Source organism: Notamacropus eugenii, chromosome 6 (genome assembly GCF_028372415.1).
Source record: "Notamacropus eugenii isolate mMacEug1 chromosome 6, mMacEug1.pri_v2, whole genome shotgun sequence".
Lineage (NCBI taxonomy): Eukaryota > Metazoa > Chordata > Mammalia > Diprotodontia > Macropodidae > Notamacropus > Notamacropus eugenii.
This window is the reverse complement of record NC_092877.1, coordinates 55,986,868-56,003,402: the sequence shown is the minus strand read 5'-3', so window position 1 is coordinate 56,003,402 and position 16,535 is coordinate 55,986,868. Positions and strand designations below refer to the sequence as shown.

Below are 16,535 nucleotides of genomic sequence, written 5' to 3'. Positions count from 1 at the left end.
CTCAGAAAAAAATTCATTGGAACTTGAAAAGCTTCAATAGAAAGAAGAATGTCAGTTCAATGCCAAGTTACTGCAAATTGAAGAGGTTAGACCAGATAATCTGAAGTCTCATCTTCTCCTGTTTTTAATTCACTCCATTGATCTCCCTTTTCCCACCACTGTTCCATCAGTCTTGAAGAGCCATGCACAGGTGGGGTCCATTGCCAACACTGAGCCTTCTTCTCCAAGATTCCCATCCTCACTTCTCCATCACTAGGCTTGAGAAAGTGGGGAATTATCTCTCTTAATGACTGGATTTGGAGGACTCCTTGTTTAAGAAGCTAATGCCCTTTGGTGGAAGAAATTCCTTAAGTCACTACAATTACCAAGAAACAATATCTAAACCTTACTTTACTACCTAAGTGCCTAGGAACTAGATTTGAAGATCTCCTCACCCGGAACCTATCACCACATGAGTCACCACATGTGGACTCCCTGCCTGCTTTTCTCTGCTTCACTGACTTATGTGATATAACTACTGAACATCTAGACAACAAATTTTGTACAACAAGGACCTCAGAGAGCACCAAAGCCTTAGATATGAAGACCAATCAGAGCCAACTATACATTCCACATACAGGATATCTCCTATGTAAGCAGCTTCCCCAGTCATGTTGGGATAAGACAAAAAAACTAGCAACAGTATGAGTTCAGTTAGGTCCCTGGGGTTATGGTCATTAAGTCTTTGCCTAACTCAGACACTAGTCCTAACCTCCTTGCTGGATCAGTGCTTTCTTCCCTGGTGTGTGAGGAAGTACAAGTCTGACCAATCCCTATAATTAAGTCTTGATCTACTTAGGCAAAAGTCCCTTTTATACTAACTCTCCTGCTCTCTTATTCCCATTGATCACAGTCTTCAATCTTAAAAGAGCCCACCATCTTCTCCCTTCTATTGTGCCTTCTGATACCCTTGCTACATTCTGAATAAACTTCCCTTCATTCCAAGCATCTTTCCATCTGATTTCAATCTTGCCGTCATGAAAGCCTTTCCCCCTCCAGAAGGCCACCCTCTCTGGTAATGGGTATTCCTCTCATGCTTCCAACACACTGGGACAAAAATGGCCTACTCTCTGCTCCTAACTGCCATTTCCAGACCATTCATCATCATCACTAACAAGCTTTTCTCTTCATTGACCCAGTCCAGATTCTTCTTACAGGCCATGAGATTGTTCTGCCTTCTCTGTCATGCCCTCTTCACCACTGCCCCTACTCTCATACATCGACATAAATCTGAGTCCTCACCTCCCTGTCCATTAACCTCTTTAACTCCCTTGACCTATATATACCCTCCCTCCACTTCAGCCACCCACAGAAACAGTCCTGTGTTAGATATTACAATCACTGTAGCTATACTACCTGCATGATCCAGAATTCTAAAAATTTTTTCTCTAATCATAGCTTCCTACCTTTCCATGTGGCCCCTACCACACCCTTTCTAGCACTTTTATCCTCACCATAACCTCTGGACCTTCTACCTGTCCCTCCTCCTGATCCCCTAGACCTCCCCCGGTTTCACTTTCCTCCCTTCAGCTTTAACCCTACAGTCCAACTTCATACTCTTTTCTATCCTGGAATCTCTTTCCTGCCTGTCTGGGGTGGATTATCAAAGAGATGGTTAGTAAACATCTAGATAAGGAAGTGGTGATTACCAAGAAGCCACATGGTTTCATCAAGAACAGGTTACATCAGATTAACTTCATTTCCTTTTTTGACTGGAGTAGCAAGGAGGGGGATGCTGTGGATGTAGTTTATTTAAATTTAGCAAAGCTTTCGATAAAGAATTTCATACTACTCTTGTGGAGAAGATGAAAAGATATAAAGAAAATGATATTACAACCAAATGGATACAGAACTGGTTGAACAGCCAGACTCAAGGATAGTTAACTGTTAATGGTACAATGTCAAGATGGGAGATCTCTAGCAGATTTCCCCGAGTATCTGATTGATTGTATGCTATTTAACATTTCTATCATTGAACTAAGTAAGAAACATAGATGGTATGCTCAAATTTTCAGATGACACAAAGCTGACAGAAATACCTAATACACTAGATGAAAGAATCAGGATCCAAAAGGCTTTGGACAGGCTTGAGCACTGGGCTTAATCTGATATAATGAAATTCAATAGGAACAAATTTAAAGTCTTGCTCTTGAGTACAAAAAAATTAGGGAAGCACAGTTTGTAGTACTTATTCTGAAAAAGATCTGGGGGTGGGGGCTCAATATGAATCAGCAGGGTGATCTGGCAGCCAAAAATGCTAGTTAGACCTTGAACTGCAATGAGAGGCCTAGCTTGAAGGAAGAAGGAAGTAACAGTGCCACCATATCCGGTCATCATCAGACCTTATTTGAGGGGCTTTGTTCCATTCTGAGCACCAAAGTTTCAGAAAGATAATGATTAACTGAAGTATCCAGAGGAGAGGCATCAGGATCATAGGGTGATATTGTCTTAAATCCACAAGATAGTTCTTGTTGGAATGGGTTCAAATTATGAATTTGTCACATACCAATTATGTAACTCTAGGTAATGATCTTGAGACCTTTCTGAGCCTCAACTTTATTACATGTAAAATGGAGAGTATAACACCTTTCATACCTGTCTCAAAGTTAAAATCAAATGGAAAACAGATGTGTATTCTGTAACCACAAGACTACGTAAATGTGAGATATCACCTCAGGCATTAGAGTTTTTTCTAGTTCTGAAAGTCTATGCTTTTCTAAATTAGAAAAGTGCCCAAATAATAAATTGTAAAAGGATATGAATAAGAAATTTTCAGAGAAAAAAATACAAGTTCTCAAAGATCACATAAAAATGTTCCCAATCATTAATAATTAAGAGAAGTGCGAGTTAAACAACTTTGAGGTTCTACCTCACAGTCAGATTGGCAAAGTGGACAAAAAATGGAAAATGAAAAATGTCGGAGGGACTGTAGGGAAATAGGCACATTGATTCACTGCTGGTGAATCTGTGAATTGGTCTGACTATTGTGGAAAACAATTTTGAACTATGCCCAAAAAGTTACTAAACTAGTGATAGAATACTATTGTGCTATAAGAAATGATGAGCAGGACAATTTCAGGAAAAACTTGGGAAGACATATATGAACTGATGCAAAGTAAAGTGAGTAGAACCAGAACATTTTATATAGTAACAGCAATACTGTACAATGATCAACTGTGAAAGACTTAATTACTCTGATCAATACAATGATCTAACAAAATTCCAAAGGACCCATGATGAAAAATGCTATCTACCCCATGTCCAGAGAGAGAACTGATGAAGCTTAAATGCAGATTGAAGTACAATTTTTCACTTTCTTTATTTTTCTTGCTCTTTTTTTTAGCAATATGAGATAAGAGGAAGAGAATTTGGAACTCAAAAAATTTTAAATGAATATTAAAAATAAGCAATAAATTTGTTTTTATTAAAGTTACTAAACTCCACATATACACTTTAACCAGTGACACCCCTACTAGATCTATATCCCAAAGAGATCAAGAAAGAGTAAAAGTACACATTTATATAAAAATATTTATAGCAGTTCTTTCTGTGGTGGCAAAGAACTGGAAACTAAGGGGCACCTGTCAAATGGGAAATGGATAAATAAATCAATGCATATGAACATAATGGAATGGGATGAATGGCACAATTTCAGAGAAACCTAGAAAGACTTGTATGAACTGATGCAAAATGAAACAAGGAGAACTAGGAGAACAATTTGTACAATAACTACAACAACATAAACACAATGAATTTTTAAAGACTTAAGGACTCTGAGGTAATGATCAACTGTGATTCCAAAGGACTGATGATGAAGCCTGCTGTCCATCCTCCTGGGAGAGGTATGATAGACTCTGGGTGTGTGCCGAGACATGTATTTTTTGGATATGGCCAGTGTGCGAAATTAATTTTGCATAATTTTGCCATTTACCAGTTATGTAACTCTAGATAATTCTGCTGAATTTTGCATGTTGTTACAAGTTGTTTGTCTGTTTGTTTGGTTTTCCCCCTAAGATGGAGGAGAAGGTAAAGGGAGGAGGGAGAGAGATTTTTGCTCACTGAAAAAAATTAGAAAAATGTAAATAATACAATCTTACCTGTACAACAAAGGAATGCAATCCATGGCACTGGCCTCCTGGGGTATATAACTGGGCATATACCACTGCATGAGTGGCGTTCTTTCCCATATTACCAATCCAAAATTTGGCAGCTTCAAAATCAGGAGAATTGATGATGAACTCCTACACAGTACAAAAAGGACTAGTAAGGAAACTGAACATATATTGCCAGGATTTTTCTCCTTTTAAATGCACTATTTCACAATGTTTTGCTGATAAGGTCAAATGACCTAATAATACTTTTTGCAATTTTTTTAAAAAATGACTACATATTTACGATAAAAGTACACATTTAGGGCCATTACCTTGTTGCTAATAAAGCCCTGGCCTTGAAAGAACATCTTTCTTCAACACTGAAATCTTTTGTACTGCTGTTGGCTACTGGGAAAATCTTAAAGGAAGTTTACTTCAAAAGATAATTGAGTTGGCCAACATAATGCTTTTTTCTTGCTCTCCCAACACGTATGGGCCACTACTAAAAATTTCCTCCAAAATATCCATACTTGTGAACAGATTCTGATCCCCAAATACATTCTATTTCCGAATTACTTATTTGTCTTCATGATGTACTAATACATGTATACATTATAATATATACAATATAATATAACATATAATACATTATTTGCATGCATATGTGTTAATGTAAATTATTAACATAATTTTGATCTTAAAAGTGTTAGTACCAAACCAGACATTTTTACGTTATGAACCTAAAGATCCATGTAGTAATACTAACCTGAGTGGTGGGATCATATTGGGCAGTTGTCCTAATAGCCTTGGTATTGCTCCCATGACTTACTTCAGTCAGAGCAAAACATCCAAAAATCTAAATATTCAAGCACAAGGTCAACAAAGAATGAACATATTTCCTTCTTATCTCAATTCAAAACCACAAATATGTAGTAAGCACTTATTACATTCAAGTCTCTATGTCCCATACTGGAGATATAAAGAGGAGGAAGACAGGGTTTCTGCTTCCTGGAGCTTATAATCTAATAGGGGAAGTAAGACATGAACACAAGTAACTACAACATAAAATATAACGCAAACACTGTACAAAAGAAATCCGGAATGCTCCTCCTCGGTTCAAAAAAGGGGTTGAAAAAACTCATAGTTTTTTGGGGTGACAATAATTAGTCAAAATTGATATTTGAGTGGGTTCTTGAAGGACACAACAGGAACTGATCAGATGGAGCTTGGCAGGAAAATCCATCACTTTTTCTTTCTCTAAGAACATCTGTCACAAGTCCAGAAAACCATCCCATTACAACTAACTTGTAATCCATCTAAATTCTTTCCTGGGAATGAAACTGTCTTTTAAGGAGCATTGCTACAAGTCACTTTGTTGGTCAGTCTAAAGCTGTTAATGAAACACAGATACCCAATCTCTCTGGAATAAATTGGCAAATAAAAGGCAGTGTTCTGAATATAGCAAAAACATTGCATAGTGGCCAGAATACCACACCTGAAGCCAGAAAGACCATGGGTTAGAATCCACCTTGGAGGTGGGTATGTGGATATCACAATTCTTTCTGAGCACAACAGAAGAAGGAGGGATAGTTTTAGGCTTCTCCTCCACTATGCTTTATGATAACATTCAGAGAGTAGTCATTGAGGAAGTGCTTGCTCAGAGAACACTGGAATTTTACTATTTTAGAGAATAGGTTAAGTAGCTTGAGACCCAGAATGACAGAACCAAAATGGTAGAAAGTGCTAACCATTCATTCCTGCAACATGTAGCCTGAAGACTATCATCTATTTTCCTCCCCTTTTCAGAATTTTCAATGATACAGAGACCAAATGAAAATGAATTTAAGCTGTAACTTAAGTTTAAACTTACCTCCATGTTTAAGGTTTTCTGAATAAAATGCATATGTCTTTGAGACCCAGAATTCTGAATAGCAGAAGTAAAAACCTGAAAATATAATTAACAATTAAATATGCAATTGTTGAACTGTATGCCAGTTCTGTCACAGACCTCTGCCAAGTCCTTTCTCTTCTCTGGGCCTTAGCTTCCTCATACGTAAATGACAAGACTAGATCAGATGATTAGAGTTGCATTTCTTCCATCTCTAAAATTCTATGATCCCTTTCCTATGATTCCTACATTAGGAACTACAATACTTACCTAAGAACCTGAGTACATATTAATGATAAAATACTATCTCTGACCCAAAGAAACTGATTTGTAAGACAGAGTCCAAAATGAATTTTTAAAACTTGAAAAGGATCATGAGTAGGTAAGGGAAAAAAACCAATAAAACAATATAAAGCTAGAATGTGTTATTTCAGAAATGTAAAAGCTTGCATCTACTTCTATGAAATCTTTCATGCCATCAGACAACAGGAAGAAGATGTAGACACTTTTGACTTACTTTCATTTGTGAAAATTTTAGAATATAAAGAGGCCAAACACGGGTAATAATCCTAAAGAGTGGAAAACACAACTATCATTTTAGGATCATAGCTTTCATAGAGGTGGAAGGAAAAGAGCGCTGGATATATCAGGAAACATGGGTTAGAATCTCCACGTATACTAACTACGTGATCATGGACAAGTCCCTTAAGCTCTCAGTTCAATTTTCCTTGTCTGTAAAATGGCTGTTATAATTCCTCTGCTAAAGTTCTATTCTGAAGCCTGCTTTTTGCCCTGGTTTCTCACAAGCCATGTCAGTGGAAGACAAGTCTGACAGGCTCTACCCAACTAGAAAGGCTCTAGTGCATTCAAGGACTATTCTAACAAAGGTCAGAGAGATTTTTCACTAGAAGGTGGCCATGGAGACCCATTATCACCATCATCATCATCCCACTATAATTAACTGATGCATCTGCATATACAAATTTAATAATGCACATTGCAGTATTGCATATATTAGGAGTAGGATAAATGGCTTTCCTGTCAAAAGCACTAGCTCTGCTCATACTTACTAATTCTACCTCCCAGTCTCTTTTATAGTTTCCCATATTTAAAAAAAAATTTCCTTTGAACAAAAGGTCTCCATAATATATTCCCATAAGAACCTAAGTAAGTGGCCATAAAAAAGCAAAGGTAGGGCTTTTGATTCTACAAGACAGGCTTCTTTTTTATTTAAGAAAAAAGTTTATATGTCAAAATGTCTTTTAATTCTTTTAGACATTTAATTTTAGAACCTATACCACAGTAGGTCTTCATGATTCTTTGAAATGGAAAAGCTTATGTCATTATTTTTCCCTTTAAAAAGAAAAAAAGTATACTTACATATGTATTTAAAAAGTATTTGGCAGATAAGGACCAATCATACATCCCTAGGCAGTTGATCAGCATAAAAATTTTCAGTGGATTCTGTATCATCTCTTGTATACTAAGAAAGTCATATTCAAAAAGTCTTTTACAGCGCAGAAAGTTTAGCTCTCGATACTTCTCAATAGGCACTTCTTCACCAGGGTAATGAGCAAAGAGCGGATCATTTTCAAAGGCTGAGAAGATTCTTTTCTTGAATAGAAAAAAGAAATAGTACTAAAGACCAAAAAATCACAGGCAAAGGAACTGAGTCTAACTACTGACTTTCATGTCTGTTCAGGTCTGGAGTTTCTGACAAGTCCAGGTATAGTAGGAGGGTTGTTAGCTCTCTAGGTTTGTTCTGCTGGTTTAGAGTGGGGAAAATAAAGGCTGCTTCTGGGTCCTGGCAGTGCTGCTAAGCCTGAATAAGGGATACATTCCTAGAGGGCTCAGGCATATCACTATGAGGACAGGGGGCAAGAATCACAAGAGCTTTCTGATAGAAGGGTTTCCAGGCATTATAAAAACCAAAGTATCTCAGAGTCAAAAGGAACATCAAAAGCAATCATCCATCCACGGGATCAAGAATTTCTTCTACAATATCATTAACAAGAGGAAAACCTGCTACTTCCCAAGGCAACCTATTCCCCTTTTGGATCCCCTACAATGAACTGAAATCTGCTGCTTTACCATTCTCACTCCTTGCTTTGTTCTCGGAGGCCAAGCAGAACAAGTCTAAGCCTTCATCCACACAGCACTCCTTTAAATAAAGGAGCCAACTATGTCTTGTCCTCCCTATGTCTTATCTCCTTTAGGCTAAATGATTTTAATTTCTTCACTCAATCTTCTTATACTAAAATCTTGATGCTATTTCCAGTCCTGAGTTGTCCCCTTTGTTTGCGTTTAGGTTTGTCAATGTCCTTCCAAAAATGCAAGGCCAAGAACCTCCATGACACCCCAGATGTGGCCTGGTCAGGACAGAGGACAGTGAGACTTTCACTTTATTTATTGAGGACACTTCTTTCAATTATCAGGATTTTTATGCTAGTTCACTGAGAGATATACAGAATGTACTGCTATAGTTTCTAATGACATAAAAATGGAGGGCTTCAGTTTTTAAAATCTAGTGTTCTTTTGTTCAATATAGTCACAACAAAGCTGTAAAAATGTCATAACATATGATCTCTAAATGTCATTAAGTCAGACTTGTGATCTCTGAATAGTCTGCCTAGTTAATACTTCCTCATACTTTAAGTGAGCTACACAAAGATGTAATTCAAATTCCATCATTTACAAATTGTGGCAAATCAGGAAGGGGACTTGAAACTGAAGTACGTCACTGTAAAGGAGTAGGTCATGTTCCTTTGGGACAGTAGAAACAACTCTCGTTTGACATCAAAAGACCTGAGTTTAGTCTCAGTTCTACTACGTATTCATTAGACAACCTTAGGCAAGTTTCTTAATCTCCCTAAATCTTAGTCTCCTCATCTGTAAAATGGGGGTAATACTTGATCTACTCATCCCTCACAGTTTTTGTAAAGAAAAAAAGCATTAAATAAATGTAGGATAATAAATTCACTTTCTCTAAAAAGTCTAACTCCTTAAATGCATAAACCCCAATGTGACAAGGCAATCAGGTGATTAATACATTATACACAAGGTCAAATAAACATCTCACCTTTAAAATGAGCATATCTTCTCCATCTAAGAACAACAACAGTTCCTTCCAATTGAAGGATGATTTTGCTCTATATATACATAATGGTCCTTTAGGGAGATCTGGCAACAAAGCATCCTGAGAACTTTGATTGTAATCATTTCCTTTAGAATTTGGTGCCATTTTGGAAATTATTCTGCAAAAGAAACCCGTTAATATTGTTAGGTTTGTATTTATATAGTGTATAACTGACAAGGAAGCTTATTAGACACTTCAGTAAAAACCAGCATTCCCTGAAACAACACTCCCACGAAGGCCCATCAGTAGGTAACACTGTACTATTGTACATGTTGTCAGCACTTATTGTTCAACTGTATGCCAACACGCAAGTCACAAAGGTGAACAACTGTTAGGAACCAGACTAGTTCTGTTTGGCCCCAGCTGGCAGAAATGGGAGTGAGAGGCAGACAAATTCAGAAGTAAGAAAAAAAACAAAAAACTTCCTTTCAATCCAAGTTATCCAAGTGAGAAATGGGCTGCCCTTGGAAGGGAGGTTCCTCCTCCTCAGTAAAGGACATCAAGCTAAGGCTGGATGACCATCTTGTCAGGGATGCCATAGTAGATGGCTTCCAACTCTGAGATACTATGATGCCATCAAATGTAGCATGAGTTGGGCAGATGTGGAATTTTCAATAAACATCAAGAAACGATTTGTTGGCCTAAAAAAAATTAAACCAGGATTTCCAATAACTACGTATATCTAAAACTAATATAAGAGGCAGCTGGGTGGTACAGTGGATGGAGCACTGGCCCTGTAATTAGGAGGATCTAAGTTCAAATCTGGTCTCAGATATGTATAAGCTGTGTGAGCCTGGCCAAGTCACTTAACCCCAATTGTCTCCAAAAAAATAATAAAATTAAATTAAGAACCGGCTGTTTCTTTAGTGGATTGTTTTTTTTTTCTGATTCTTTAGTCAGCAACAGCAAGGGCCAAGCAGTAGCCTCCACTACACTGAATGTAAAGAAAAAAGCTCAAGCTAGGAAATCAGATGTACTAGCTGGGGAAGCTGGGGAGGCAAAGAACTGTGGACTTTCCTTCCATAGCTGGCCCAAGAAAGAATTCCTTCCCACACCTCTGTTGAGGCTCCTACAGACATAGCTGATGGTATAAAAGAATCTGGATAGATACAAGAAGTGGGGGGTGGGGAAGAAAGCAATGATATGCTTTGTAAAAGTTCTGCAATAGTGAATAAACATTTATTGAGCATCTAGATTATTTTATGGAGAACTTGCATGGGGCAGGTGATCATATGGTGGTTAGAAGAAGTGACACAAGGACACTCTCAAGGTCTCTCTCAAGAACTTTGGCTTTGACTGTGCAACATGGGAGACACTGGCACAGGACCACTCAGCATTGTGTGCCCACATCAGAAAGGGTTCTGTGCTCCTTAAGCAAAGCAGAATTGAGACAGCACAAAGTAAATGCAGGATGCACAAATTTTGGATTCAAATATTCACACGGACTATCTGTGCCCAACCTGTGGTAGAGCATTCTGAGCTCTTATTGGTCTGATTAGCCACATTCAGACACACTGAAATTGCACTTTATCATGGTGATGTCATTTTGGTCTTTTTCGAAGATGAAGGACAACAACCATTACATGCTCAGCACTGGGGAAAAGATGTGAATGTAAGCATAATAGTCTCTACCTTCGAGTCATTTATCATCAATAGGAAGGGAAGACACACACACACACACACCACGGAAACATGGAGACCTGTCCAAGTGAGACAAGATAATGGTTCTCCAGGATCCTTAGCCGCTCCATTTCTGTTAACAGTGACACCATCCTCCAAGTTACACAGGTCAGACTCTGGGGGCACCTCTTTCTCCCTCAGCCATGTCCTATCAGTTTGACCGCTGCAATAGCAGTCCCCTCTACCACCTCCTGCTGCCACCACCACAATGCAGGCTCTTGTCTCTTCTCCCTTGAAATATTGTAATGATTCCCCAAAGCCTTCCTGCCTTTAATTTGTCTCTCCTCTGCATCATCCCCTGCACATTGGCCCAAAGAGCCTCCTAATGTTGTTATGACAATGTCAGTGTTTACTCAGACTTTCAGTGGTTCCCCAACTTGATTTGATCACAAGTTATACTTAGAGGGGTGGCTGAAAGAGGGAGCAAAAAGTGACTGGGGACTTTTAAGGAATGTCAGGGACTAGGCACTGAGCTGGCATGTGTCTTGGAATAGAGGGCAAACCAGAGAGGTCATGATTAGAGTGAGAGGCACAGGAGGGAATTTGTTTTAGGAGAACATTGGTGGAGACAAAGCTCCCCTCTGTCTGGAACCCACAGAATGAGCATGAAGGCAGAAAAACATTGTGAACAGATAAATTATGTTCCCTGGCTCCCAGAACACACAGTCATGTAATGAGCACAGATGAAAACTGGAAGATCAGGTTTTGTTTAGTATTACTTGTTGGTGGAGCAGTTGCTGACCTGAATTATGGAGCTCCCTCCACCAGTTGAAATCACAGGTCTGGTACAAAAACACAAAACCGACTACAAGTAGGGGTAGCTGACCTTGCCTTTGGATTTTCTTTTGAAAGAAACCTCGAAAACTGTTGTTGTATCTACACCAGCTTCTCAAAGACTCTGTTACTTCATGGCTCTCTGCTCTGGTTCAGATTCGTAAAGCTGCCATTCAACGCATTTGCAGAGATGACGGCATATTATTTTAACTTTAGAATAAATGCATTTTGCCAATGAAAGTCTCCCACAGAGCCATAGGCAGAAACTGTATACCTAGTCTCTCTCTGCCTTGAGGCACCCCCTTCTAAGTGCTTTATAAGGAACTGCTTCTACTAAGGCATTCCTTTCTTTAATAACCGTAACTGATGCCTTTTATTTTTAATTCCTATTCATTTCCAGATAAACACCTTACCATCTGATGAGCTTTTTCTTAAAGCAGATGGATAGGATCTGACAGTGTATGCCACAAGGCACCCATCTCCTACTGCCTCTCTAATAAAAGAACTACAGTGTATTCCCTCACCTCTTTTCCAGGGTCAATATTGATTACTATAATTACATAGCATTCAGTTTCAGTCTATGGTGTTATTCATTTACATTATTGGAGGCACTGTTTAGCTTGTTTTCCTGCTTCTGTTCACTTCATCAGCTCATATTAGATTTCCATTGTTTTTCTCAATTCCCTATATTTTTCATTTCTCAAGATACAATAATATTCTATTATATTCATTTTTTTTTTTAGAATTTGTTTAGCCATTCCCCAACCCACTTTGCTTCTATTTCTTTGACTTCTTTCATTAAAAAATTATACATGAATATTCTAAAATATGTGGGAGTCTATTTTGTGTCTTTAACTTTCTTAGGGCATATACCTAACAATGGGGTCTCGAGGTCAAAGTGTGTGCACCTTTTAGTCACTTTTATCACATAATTCCAAATTGCTTTCCAAAATGTTTGGATCAATTCACAGCTCCACCAATTGTTTCTTCCTGTGCCCATCTTTTCAAAGCCCCTTTCATGATGACTATTTCTCTCTTTTGTCATCTTTGCCAATCTGACAAGTGTGGTAAAACTCAAGGATAATTTTAATTTGCACTTCTCCTATCATTAGTGATTTGGAACAAAATTTCATGTGGTTATCAGTAGTTTGCAATTCTTTTGAGAATTATTTCTATTCTTTGATCACATATAAATGTGTGTATGTAATATAAACTTTTGATCGTAAAATCTTTATCAGATATCTATAATGCAAAGATTTTTTCCTCATTTGAAATTTTACCTTATTCTAACTTCATTGATATTTTTCTCATTCAAAAGCTTTTCAATATTCCATTCAGTTCATTTCCCAAAAACTTTCACTGACTACTCAAAGCCAATTGAATAATGTATAAACTCCCTCATCTGGCATTCAAGGTAGTCCATGAGATGGCACTCTCCTATTTTTCTAACTTTATATAACAACCCTCCACTAAACATATCCTATATTCCAGTTATACTGCACAATTTACCATTACCTAAACATACCCTGCATTTTCCTCCCTCTTTGCTTTTTCTCCAGTCATCTCCCTCTTGCAGAATGCCCTCCCTTCATTTCTGCTTGTTAAACCTATTAGATTTGCTTTAAAACCTATTAATTTGCATTCTGATGGTACAGATTTCAAGAACCCAAAGTCACCTTTTCTTCACACTGAGGCATTACAGAATGATTTGTATGGAGGTTAGTTATTCATGCACAATGTAAATCCAAATTTGTAAAGTGCCTACAAGTGTTGCAAATGACATCATGTTCTACTACAAACTACAAATCTGTTTATTAAAAACCTACTTTGAGGAAAAGAACCAATTTGCACAAAAATATTTATAAGAATTGGAAAAGGAGGGATGCCCATCAATTGGGGAATGGCTAAACAAGTTATGGAATATAATTGTAAGGGAATATTACTGTGCTATAAGAAATGATGAGCAGGTGGATGTCAGAAAAAGAACCTGGAGAGACTTACATGAACTGATACAGAGTGGAGTAAGTAGAACCAGAACAACACTGTACACAGTTACAATAATATTGTAGATGAAGAACTGTGAATGAGTTAGCTATTCTTAGCAATACAGTGATCCAAGATGATCCCAAAAGACCCATGATGAAAAATGGTATCTGTCTCCAGAGAAAGAATTGATGTTGTCCAAATAGCATATGAATTTTTACTCTTTTTTTATTCGAGTTTTCTTGCACAAAATGACCAATATAGAAGTGTTTTACATGATTGCACACGTATAACCTTTATCAGATTGCTTACTTTCTCAAGGAAAAGGGAAGGAGAGGATAGAATTTGGCACTCAAAACTTTCTTTTAAAAGAATATTAAATGTTGTTTTTCCATGTAATTGGGGAAAAATAAAATATTATTTTAAAAAAAGTTCTGCTGTGAGAAGAGAGCCCTGTCCAAGAACTAGTAGAAATACAAAATTTAGATATAATGTGGTCTGACCTAAAACTGATGAAGTATGTGGTCTAGCAAGGGAATACAACACTAACACAAATAACTCTAATACATAATACTGTATAAGTACATCAGTTACAAATCCAAGTGAGTCAGCTACTACAAGTTCCACATCCTAATTTTACTCAAATCTTTCAAAATGACTTCTTCAGGGTTTGTCTTTCACTCTAAACGTCTCCAGTTTCCACAGATGACCTCCAGTTAATGGAGTTTTTGGCTGCCTGAGCATTCAAGTCCCCCAGGGAGCACTAGGTCATTGGAACTACAGTTAAACGAAGAACTATTTAGTTTTATCTCCCTCGTAGATTAGCCTTAAAGGATTCTAGCTTATTATTTTAACTTATTATCTGGTTTTAGGTTATTATCATGTTTTCTATACTTCTCATGATTTAATCAACTTTTGTTATATCATGATCAGCTTTCATGCCTTACTTATCAAATAGAAGAATATACCAGTTGTTAGGTCTCTTTCAATCTTCTATAATCATACAGACCTACCCTGAATTCTTTTGACAAGAGTTGTATGCTTTTCTACCAGCTGGGAATCCAGGTAAAACAAGTAATAATATAAGGCAACCCAGGGGATGGTAATGGCAATTAGCCCACACATCAGCCATATAAGGTGCAGTAATTCATAAATAATTACCATTGTTATTAATGATGATGACACTCCAATTTCTACAGTGATTTAAGGGTTACAAAGCATTTCCCCCACAGCCCCATGAAGTTTAAGTGTCATTAGCTCCATTTTACTAATGAGGAAACTGAGAGGCAAGTATAGTGACTTGTCCAAGACCACAGAATTAAAGCTCAGATTTTGTTACAGGTCTCCTGATTAATAGTCATTTCACTACTTCCTGCTGCCTCTTCACATGAAAAGAGCTATAGACAGAACTCATGAGAAGGGGGAGAGATGGGGCTCAGTTATTGGGAGCCCAGAAGGCCACAGTAACAGAAAAGGACAGAAGATTACAAAACCAGGAGGCATCGGATATCTGGAGCACAGAGAGAGAGAGAGACAAAGGGACATAAGGAAAAGAGTCAGAGAGGCACAGGGAGAAATGGGACAGAGAGACACAAAGGGTTCAGAACACTAGAGGACAAGGACACATAGGACAGGAACCACAGCAGAACCAACAAATTTAGAGTTGAAAGGTGTCTAAGAAGTTATCTGTTCCAGGGGTTCCTAACATAGGGACCACTAACCCTGGGTAGATTTCAGGGGATCCTTGAACTTGAATGAAATGAAAATAAAAATACATTTTTATTGTTACTAATTTTTACCCGAAATGTAGCATTCCCTCCAAATGTTTAAAAACATTATTCTTTAGAGCCCATAGGCTTCACCAGACTGTCAAAGAAGTTCATGGGGGAAAAAGGATAAGAATCCCTCACCTAGTTCAACCTCCCCACTCTAGAAATGGGGAAACTGAGGCTCAGAAAGGGTACGGAGATACAAAGGGAAATAAACAGGGGTGGAATTTAGGAATGGGCAAGGACAAGAAGACACAGAGGGAAGGAAGATAAAGAATGCCAGAAACCCAGAGAAATGCAGGGACCTGAGGCCCCAGAAGAACGCAGGGTATGGGGACAACATGGATATGGGAGGGGCAGGGAGGCAAAGAGGGAGGCACACTCAGGTACAGAAAGCCAGGATGCAGAAGTACAGACTTACCGGGTCTGCAGACAGTGAGCCATGGGAATGGAGAAGGGCAAAGGGACACACGGACCGTGAGACAGGAGAGAGGGATGGAGCCACAGCGATGGGGCAGAGTTCAAGGTTATGGAGGGACGCAAACAACGTGGGGAAGGGCATCCGGGCAGAGAAAAGAAAGCAGGGGACACACAGACGGGGACCTGGGCGCAGGGACGGCGGCAGGACAGCGAGACACGGAAACACGCCCAGGGGGGCAGAGGGACGCGGGACACACGGAAAGGGCGCGGAGGGACCACGCAGCGGGGGCACAAGGGAGGAGGAAGTGGAGGGACAAGGCTGACACGGCTGCTAAAAGTCTTCCACCCCAGGGCAAAGGCCCCGGAGCTCCCACCCCTTACCGGCTCCAGCTGCCGTCCGGGCTCTCGGGACCTCCTGGTCCAGCCAGTCCCGAGGAGACTCCGGGCTGCGTAGCGCCTGGGGCTGTGGGCGGGGCTACAGAGGAGGTGGGGGCAGGGCGGAAAGAAAACAGTTATACCCCGCCCCCACGGACCCCCTCCCTCCCCTCAGAACTGTCTCCAGCATGGGGGGGCTCTTATGCGTCATCACTAGGCGACGCGAGCGATCACCTAGGAAACGCTTGGGCGTCAGACCCCTGAATTGGGAAAGGCCCCAAGAATTCCTTGCCCAGGAAGCGTACCTAGCAAACCTCCTCCGGCTTTGACCTTGACTCGGGAGAAAAGCATAGATACAATGTAATCTTTCTCATCCTCCC

At 39.1% G+C, this 16,535-nt stretch overlaps 1 protein-coding gene across 3 annotated transcripts in view; it reads right to left on the bottom strand.

Moving 5' to 3' along the window:
* ACOX3 (acyl-CoA oxidase 3, pristanoyl) overlaps window positions 1-16,302 on the bottom strand; it is an 85,642-nt gene extending 69,340 nt beyond the window's left edge. The window contains exons 1-6 of one of the 3 annotated variants that reach the window (XM_072620133.1): window positions 16,162-16,302; window positions 9,098-9,272; window positions 7,399-7,632; window positions 6,001-6,075; window positions 4,897-4,986; window positions 4,137-4,280 (exon numbers count right to left, since the gene is read on the bottom strand). In XM_072620133.1, coding sequence (XP_072476234.1) covers window positions 4,137-4,280; window positions 4,897-4,986; window positions 6,001-6,075; window positions 7,399-7,632; window positions 9,098-9,259 — 705 coding nt within the window. In that variant the 5' untranslated portion in view covers window positions 9,260-9,272; window positions 16,162-16,302. Of the gene's footprint in view, window positions 1-4,136; window positions 4,281-4,896; window positions 4,987-6,000; window positions 6,076-7,398; window positions 7,633-9,097; window positions 9,273-15,781; window positions 15,900-16,161 lie in introns of those variants that run through there. The other 2 variants (XM_072620132.1, XM_072620131.1) reach the window with 2 other exon arrangements.
* Window positions 16,303-16,535: the final 233 nt, after the last annotated feature.